This window comes from Diadema antillarum, unplaced genomic scaffold (assembly GCF_040938485.1).
Source record: "Diadema antillarum isolate AM-2024a unplaced genomic scaffold, OU_Dant_1.0 seq00000059_RagTag, whole genome shotgun sequence".
Taxonomy (NCBI): Eukaryota; Metazoa; Echinodermata; class Echinoidea; order Diadematoida; family Diadematidae; genus Diadema; species Diadema antillarum.
In genome coordinates, this window is record NW_027271164.1 from 954,460 (window position 1) to 963,254 (window position 8,795).

At 39.5% G+C, this 8,795-nt stretch overlaps 1 protein-coding gene across 1 annotated transcript; it reads left to right on the forward strand.

Annotated features, from left to right (window-relative positions):
• The first annotated feature begins 1,355 nt into the window (after positions 1 to 1,355).
• LOC139725785 (transforming growth factor-beta-induced protein ig-h3-like) lies at positions 1,356 to 5,172 on the forward strand. The gene is made up of 5 exons (XM_071636866.1): positions 1,356 to 1,572; positions 2,212 to 2,462; positions 2,876 to 3,062; positions 3,756 to 3,965; positions 5,048 to 5,172. The coding sequence occupies exons 1-5, from the start codon at positions 1,356 to 1,358 to the stop codon at positions 5,170 to 5,172; spliced, it is 990 nt and encodes a 329-aa protein (XP_071492967.1).
• Positions 5,173 to 8,795: the final 3,623 nt, after the last annotated feature.

The window sequence follows — 8,795 nt, forward strand, 5'->3', positions numbered from 1 at the left end:
GTCCTGTATCGCCGCGTAGGGATGACTTAGGGAGTGAGAGGTGAAGATGCGTGTGGGATTTCGAAAATAATCCACATCAGTGAGATAGAAATGTTCTCACAAGTTTTGACCTCTCAAATATAACTTTGATACCCTTTTTTTATGCAGACATGCGGGTATCACTTAATCCCCGGTCATGTCAAAAGAGAATTTCCATCTCGGAGTTGGCAGAAAAAATAAACCCCACATAAACAAAAGCAAAATAAAATGATTAATACTTGCTGGTTGTTAAGGGGCTGATTCTCTGCGATATGTACATCATTATGCAACAATAATCTATGTTAAAATGAAAGTTGTTTGACACTAAAGTTCTAATTTCCTGAAGGTGCTATAATGTGACCCTTTCATGCCGGGTCACGAAATGTTGGTAGTCGGACATTTTAAACATCCTAGGATATTAAACATTGCTAGCAAACACATTTGTACTGCCTCTTCTGATCGTGGTCTGATTTTGTGTTATTATTCTTTTCTCTTCGATACCGATATGTCACATGTGTCGACTTTAAAATCGCAATTACAAAATCATGTGACTCTATCATTTCATCGACATTGAAAACGAAGACGGATGTCTTGCTGTCGAAAGGAAGTTATTTCTCAATGTCTTTCGCGTTGTCTCGTTGCTATGGTAAAAATGATGCTTCACCTTACTCTTTTTAGTTTGTAGCATAAAAGGCCCAATTTTCTTGTTTTGTTTTTGTTTTTCTTACTTTTGAGACGGATGATATTGTGTATTGATGCCTTGAGACTCAGTTAACTAAACACATTAATTGAAAACAGTAACACACTTTTATTTTTGTTAGTAACTGTCATTCTGCAATGTTTTATGTCCTGTGTTTTAAAGGGCCCCGATGAAAACGAACTGCTGCTGACTTGGGCCATCCTCTTTAAAGATGTGAAATGAATGAATGAATAAGTAAGTGAATAAATTAATAGATAAATAAATAAATGAATAAATAAATAAACAATTACACACGGAAATGTTGTGAAGATGTAAACGAAACCAACAGCTACCAAATGTCGAGCACAGAGTCTATCATCCCATGACGAAGTTTGTGTTTACCTATAGGTGTACGTGTAGGCACAATAACATGGGTCGTAGGCTAATTCCATTATCAGTAACCCGAAGTCAAAAAAGAAATTTACTGACGTCGGGTTCAAAGTCTCCAAGAATTGGGAAAATATCCAAGGGGTATATAGATATCACATGTCAACTAGTTTAAGGGGAGGTGATACGACTGGATCAATACATCGTTCCAGCTACAGAAAACCCGAAAGGGGTGTCGCTGAAGATGGGCAGACGATCACTGGCGTTGACCATGGCGCTTTCGCCAGTATGGCGGGCACTCACCGTGGTGCTCCTGTCCACCACGGTTGGAGCACAGTATGGTCCGTGCACCACTCATTATCCTCCCACTAAGGATGAAGCGGGTAACGATGTGTACACTGTGGTCGATCTGGCATACGACCTCAACGCCTGTACCATGGTGGACATGATCGACCGAGCTGGGTTGAGGTCGTTCTACAGCCAAAAGGGTTAGTTCATGTTTTAAACTGAAGTTGTTCTAGCGGTACGAGATCATTGCAGAATGCACTGCAACAAAACCCAAGATCTCGAATCCACATAATTATTACGTGTACTGTTCTCACGTCACATACTTTTGAACATTTTCTCCCTTTTGTGCATTTGCTAGGGTAAATTTATTACTTTATGTAATTCAAGGGTGTAATTTGAAGGTAATCACTGTCGACGAAATTATACAAGATTGCTTAAAGGTCATCAAAAATATTACCTTTACATACACTTGCTCACGTTGTAAAATTATTAATCTTAGTGACCCAATCTTTCAGATCAAAACAGCTTACTGAGTGAGATATTTCCAGACGCGCTGCATTCCTAAACGTATAATACTGGAGATGCTTTAACATCGTTGTTCAGCTTACTTAATAGTCGGAAAACTAGCGTGACCCTCTTCAAAACCGCTTTAACTTTTCAGTCAAATCCAATTGAAATACAAATATTCTTAATGCAAATAATGGGACATCAACTTGCAGATCATAAATTGACTCTTCTGTACCCTCGGTCGATATTGCAGTGTTGGTTAAGGGCACGGTCGACTTTTTCCTTTTATTGCACACAGATCATACCCTCGTTTTGTGTGTCTTTTTTTCCAGGCCCTCTCACGTTATTTGCACCATACGACCTTGCATTTGAATTTCTACCCGATGACATCTACAACAAACTGATGTCGAATAAAACGTACCTACAGGAGCTGCTTCTTTTCCACACCTTTCCCGGCGTCATCGGCGATGTCAACGATATCTACCAAGACGAGCTCCTCCCGTCGATAATTCCTGGCAAGAACATTCGACTCAACATCTACCAGATAAAGAGTGGGTCAAACAACAAGCAACAGGTGACAGGGGTAAGTATAGAGAAACCAGGGAGGGGAGGTTTTCCACCTCCCTAGAAAACATCAGCATCAGGGCAGGACTCGTGTATTTAATTCTCTCATTACTATTGATAACTTATTGTGTAGAAAGTAAACGCGATTTTGAGAATGTGCATGGTTCTTAGAAGGGTAACCAGTAATAAATAGATTTCTCCTTGGATTTTTCTTTACAAATACTTGTTCTTTAATCAAAATAAAGTTAAATTGTTTCTAGTTTGTTTTTGTTTATTGACACACACACAAAAAACGTAATTCATTTGATGATTTAAGAGTTGTGAAAGCAACGGTATGGATTTTGCGTATACTGACGTAAACATATTTTTATTCCCCAAATATGAATCATATTCCTGTGTCTATTTCCTTGCCTCCACGTATCCTAGTTTGAGCGAATCACGGCTTGTGGAGGTCCCATCATTGATGGCGGTAATTGCAGCAACGGGGAAGTTCGAGTCATCAGCAATGTCATGCACCCGATCCCTCCGGGCAGCATCGTAGACGTCATCGATCACGATCCCGAGTTCACTAAGCTCAAGAAACTCGTCTACGCCTCAAAGTTAGACGAGTACCTCAAAGGTTATCTCCGTTTGATGCCCCTTATGAGTTCACCGCTTGTCATCACCATGTAGCCTACATCCAGGAGGGACGGATCCAGGAATTCTGTAAGGAGGGGGAGCCTTTACAAAATTAAAGGGGGTGCAAGCCCCCCCCCCCATTTTTTCTTTTGTTTTAACAAAAAAAATAAATAAATAGATAAATGGGGGGGGGGGCAATGCGCCCCTTTCTGGATCCGCCTCTCACCTGGAGTCTTCTCCCCGTGTTTGTGCTTTTTTTTTCAAAGAAATTAGATAAGCAAAGTGGAAACGCAAGATTTATCCTACATATCACACACTAAGATATTCCAAAACACATTATGTACAAATATAGGCCTATACACACCTACTTAATCCATTTCAGTCATTTTTTTTTTTTATTTCCACACGGGCACTTGCTTCAGCAACAAGCTGTTCTTCCGCAAGTCCGTGCAAATTTAAGAATAATTAGTGTGTGTGTGTGTGTGTGTGTGTGTGTGTATGTGTGTGTGTGTATTATGTAACTGCTCCTTGCTTGGTAATTTTTTGTCTTAAAAAAAGAAATCATCAATCTTACATTCTCATCTACTCATAGGAACACCACCTCAGGCATCTTAAAGAGAAGATAGGGGAAGTGTATCGTTCAATCTATAATTAGTGGTGACCATGATATACGTCATACAACCTCCTTTTATAGGTGGACCATTCACCTTCTTCCCGCCAACAAACGCTGCCTTTGACAAGGTTCCTCCCGAAGTCTTGAAAGAGTTCGAAGACAACACTACCTTGACGCGAGAACTGCTGACCTATCACCTGTTGGATTGGACTCTCTATGCATCGGGTAGCTATGAAGGGGAAACTCTGGTCACTGTACAAGGAGGAAAGATTAATCTCACCGTGTGGTATGGTATGTATGTGATTAGTCAATCTGGTTACTCTTATCATGCTTATAACTGAAGAAATGGGTCTATCTACCAAGATAAGCTTTTCTTTGTTAAAGGGGCATTCCAGACGATATTCATAATTTCACAACATGGAGTATATAAATCGACAGCTCCATGTATAGATTTGTGGAATATATTGTGGTTCTTAAGCAGAGAAACAATACTCTGAAAATCTTAAACTAATCACACTGAACAGTGTTGATGACATAGAGCCTCACATATTTCAGAAGTGTAGCTGTTAAATTCCATTTCAATAGCACTTGCTTAACAAGTTCACCAGTGTACAATCTATGCATGCCATCTTTTGTTTTGCTTCCTTGAGCCCCAACTCATGCATTCTTATGGTGAGGCTGCCATGTCGTAATCTTTGTTAATTGTAATTTGTTGCAAATTTTTGAAAACATTCTTATTTCTGAACCCAATCACTATTCTGAAACTCTGTACTCGGTACATGTATAACTAATTTATAGTTGTTCATATGTAAAAGTATGAAAATCTTCCGTAGGTCTCCTTTAACGCTGATCAAGTTTGGACTATAGCTGAATGAAAAACAGCTGTCAACATTTGTATGAAAATGTATATATAGATATGATGTATATTGTACAAAAAAAAAAAGATACCAAGAGAAGAGATCCCATTTTCACTTACCTGCAGCAATGATTTTCCACCAACAGATATTTTTGCTTGCTTATTTCTCTTTCCGCAGGTGTACGCTGAAGCCTTGTTTCAGATTTTTATTTACTTACATGTATTTATTTAGCTACGTAATGTGTAAGTGTGTCTTTTTGAGTAATCATCCAAATGTCCGGAACTCCAACACATCTTTGTATATTTGCATACATCAGGGAGGTGAGACACCTCCCTGCATACATGTATTGGGTAGTCCTACATATCATAGACATTCATATCGTTGTCAATGTCACTGCAGTGATCTAATTGCTGATGTATAAAAATGACTTACAGGGCGTAATGACAAGAAAATAAGAATATATTATTATCATGAATCAAATAATTATGAATGGAATATATGTGATTTTTCTTTCAGATGCATTGTGGGTGAACGGACATGAGAACGCAAGAGTCATCTACCAGGATTACAATGTCTACAACGGCGTGATGCATATCATTGACAACGTGCTCATTCCACCCTTAGTAATAAAGAAAAAATGAATGCAGTGCAAACCAAGTGTTCGTGTTAAAGATTTCTAATTTTGTCGATTCGACCCTAAAATCAATGAACAAGAAATCGCCGTCATCGTTGGACCGTTTTAACCCCATCGGACAATTATTATGGCGAAGGACGTTGTGCCTTCTCCTAAATATAATGACATTTTATGTATAAATGCAGTTTTATGATCATGGAAAATAGTGAATAAACCATGATGTTGTTATTGTGTGTCTGCATGCCAAAGTCAGATTTTGGGCGTATGACGTGTTCTATCGTCCTTCCCAAATTTTCCGATGGTTTTACCCTATTTCGAGGGGGTTGAATCTGAATCTGGACGATGTAACTCTTGCATCCTTGAGGATTTTGAGATATTCAAGATGGCCGCCAAAATGTGACATTCTTACATATTTGCTAATATAAAATAGTGAATATTGGGGGAAAAAATGTTTTCATCCTATTCCGGGGTGCTGAATCCAAATCTGGACGATGCAACGTTTGCACCCTTGAAGGTTTTGAGATTTCAAGACGACTGCCAAAATGGCCACAAAAATCTGAAATCCTATGCTTGCATTTGCTTTTAATGATGACAAATTGGAAAATCACGGTTTTACTAGTAATCTGTTTCTAGAGTGCTGAATCCGAATCTGGTTGATTAAACTCTGTCATCCTTAAGGATTTTGAGATATTCAAAATGAACATGGCCGCCCAAGTCTGAATTACATTTTTATTTTCTAATACGTGGTGAAAATGTGCTCTAACGTGATTCGGGAGATTGAACCAAGGGTGAAAGTATTTTTTTTAAATCTTAAATCAGCCAAAATTGCGTCCAAAATGGCCACCACAATGGTAATCTATAAGATAAGATATATACATGTATTATGTATAACAAATGTATGTCTCGTATAGGACGTGCCTGCCCTGCCTTAAATGCGGTGCGAATAGATACGAGCAGAAATCCTCGACACTAAGGCATGGTATTCTTACACGTAATCCGTGCAGAAAACCCGGCTTGCATTATCCATTGTCCACTCCAGGCTATTGAACCTCACTCCTCGGCCATACACTGGAAGAATACTTGGTGTCAAAGATCCTTTTCAGCGACGGGCAAGATCTATCAATAGGTGTATTGAAACTGCCATCACCATTCACAACCTGTTGTATACAGAATCCCTGGAAGCTCTTGGATTGTGGTTTCGAGAGGGTTAATGTGACAAAATTCCTTTTCAGTGACGGATAAGGTCTACCAACAGGTGTATTGAAAATGCACTCACTATATTCACAACCTGTTCACACAATCACGGCAACTCTGGGATTGTGGTTTTGAGGGGGTCAATTCTGTATTTTGTAGCTGCATTGCAGTCACTTGATCAGGACAGTACGGGTTTGGTCCTCACGCGCAAGTCTTTTCTACATGTCATCCAACATAATACTGGCATAAATGGTTGTGCTGATTGGATGCTATCCTCTCTAGATTTTAGAGAAAGCGGCTGGCACGAATTGAAAACAGTGCGCCGGCCCTGTATAGGTGGCCAGTTCTTCAGTCATTTTGAATACCTCAAAACCCTCAAGGATGCAAGAGTTGCATCATCCAGATCGGGATTCAGAACCCTCGAATTAGGGTATTAAAACTAAAAAAAAAAAAAAAAAAAAAAAATAGGCGGACTGTAAAACAAGTTTCAACCTTTGGCTCCCATATTACATGTACAGAAACATATTCAAGGATTGCATTACGATACTTACAAGCACCACGACGCCATGGTCGAGCTTCTTTAGCATTTGCGTTTTCAAAATTACACTGAAAGAGGGAATGTCCGACATGGCTTTTTTTTGTGTCATTTTAGTTTTCAAATCTGATATAAGATTCACCATGTGTGATAAATAGTGTGTATGTGTGCGCGCGCGCGCGTGTGAGTGTGTGTGCGTGTATGTATGTGTGTATGCTTGTCCATGCGTGTGTGTGGTTTATATATAATTATGTGGGTATTGACGACTGATAACTAGTAAACTCGCACGTCCAGTGGTGGAGTGGTCCCTATTAGAGAAATGGCTACTCATTGTGCCTTTCACTCGTTCTCAATTCACTTTGTCCATCGTATAAGAGAGAGAGAGAGAGAGAGAGAGAAAAAAAAGTGGGACACGTGATCACTTGTTGAGGAGAGCATGACCGTTGGACGGACTCAACCAGGGAGTGGTTGGATTTAATTAACTAGAAATATCTTCCTCCTTTGTCCATGATCGGAGACTCCAACTCTCCCGCTTTCGACGGGAGATCTCCCGCCGAAAGCCCATTTTTGCAAAATCTCCCGTTCTCCCGCTTGAGAGGTAATTTCTCCCGCCCTGGCTCTGTGTCTCCCGCTTGAAATGATTTCTTACTTTTTGTCTTCGTATGTTGAAAAATAAGCCTTTGATAGCAAGAGAGAGCATCAAGAATCCTAATTATTAGAGCTGCCAAGGCCCAAGCGGGCCCTGGACCCCGGCCTCAAGGAACTTCGAGCACATCAAGTTGGAGTCTCCCGTTTTCAGGGGGTTTCAGGCGGGAGAATCTCCAGATCAGAAGGTGCTTGGGGTTGGAGTCTCTGCATGATTGCGTGGCAAAATCGAAGGTTTTGTGTTAAATGTTCCTTGGGAAGAAATTAAAATTGTATTAGATGCGGAAACCAATTGTATGAATAATTAACTCGTTTTCGGTGGCGTGACATTCACATGCTATCTCAAGGTCTTTTACTCTCGTAGGACTCGTACCTACCAGTGCATTTGTACGCCGCATCTAATTGGTAGAAAAAAAAAACGCGAAGAATCTCTTAAAACTCGCATGATTACTTTGCCGCTGTGGTTGGGGATATTTCATTTCTACTGTATTCTCTCATCACAGGCATTAAATTAGTCTTCGGACGATGCAAGTAGGTTGACATCTCCAACCAAAGTAGACCACGGTAGAAGAACATAAAAACGTGAGCATTTCATCACGAGGGGTCTCCCTTGTTATACTAGTTGACGAGAACTAGAATCTGACTTTTCTGAATACATTCTTGAAGTGTCTTTTAATTTGATTGACATTTTCGAGGAGGTTACCATTTCATATTTTCTTTATCAACTGTTATATTGCATGTAATGCTATTCATTGTGGTGTTATCTGAGGCTCTGTCATATTGACAATTCTGGCCATAATTGACAGAATTTATATTTCAAGAACTAAATCATGTCCCTTCTCATGTGTATTATCCCTGTACCCTGTTATGTCGTGAGTTTCATGTCTCACTGAAATAGTTTCTTCCTAGAGAATGAAAAATCTAGTACACAATACCTTTCCAGTTCAAGAATTGAATAATCAAACAGTGAGTTACATGAATTCAAAGATTTCTTCATTGCTCATTTGTACCAGTGTAGTCATCAATTCTCACTGGTACTATTCTTATCCATATTGAATGTCCCCATTACAAGTACACAATGCAGTTGCAAGGATGAAGAACAAGTTCAGCAACTCAATGGTGAAAGTTAGAAAGAATTAAGAAGACCCTGTCAAGATTGATGATTACTCAAAGGTCTTATCAAATCATTGTATGTTGCCCTGTAAGGTAAAGTGATGAATGTGTGATGTCACATGACAACTTCAAAACTTCACGTA

Excerpts from the sequence above, each read along its gene's own strand:
- LOC139725785 (XM_071636866.1), top strand. The coding sequence starts at position 1,356 with ATGGCGCTTTCGCCAGTATGGCGGGCACTCACCGTGGTGCTCCTGTCC. Across the intron at positions 1,573-2,211 it reads GTCGTTCTACAGCCAAAAGG|GCCCTCTCACGTTATTTGCA; the intron begins GTTAGTTCATGT and ends CTTTTTTTCCAG. Across the intron at positions 2,463-2,875 it reads ACAAGCAACAGGTGACAGGG|CGAATCACGGCTTGTGGAGG; the intron begins GTAAGTATAGAG and ends TCCTAGTTTGAG.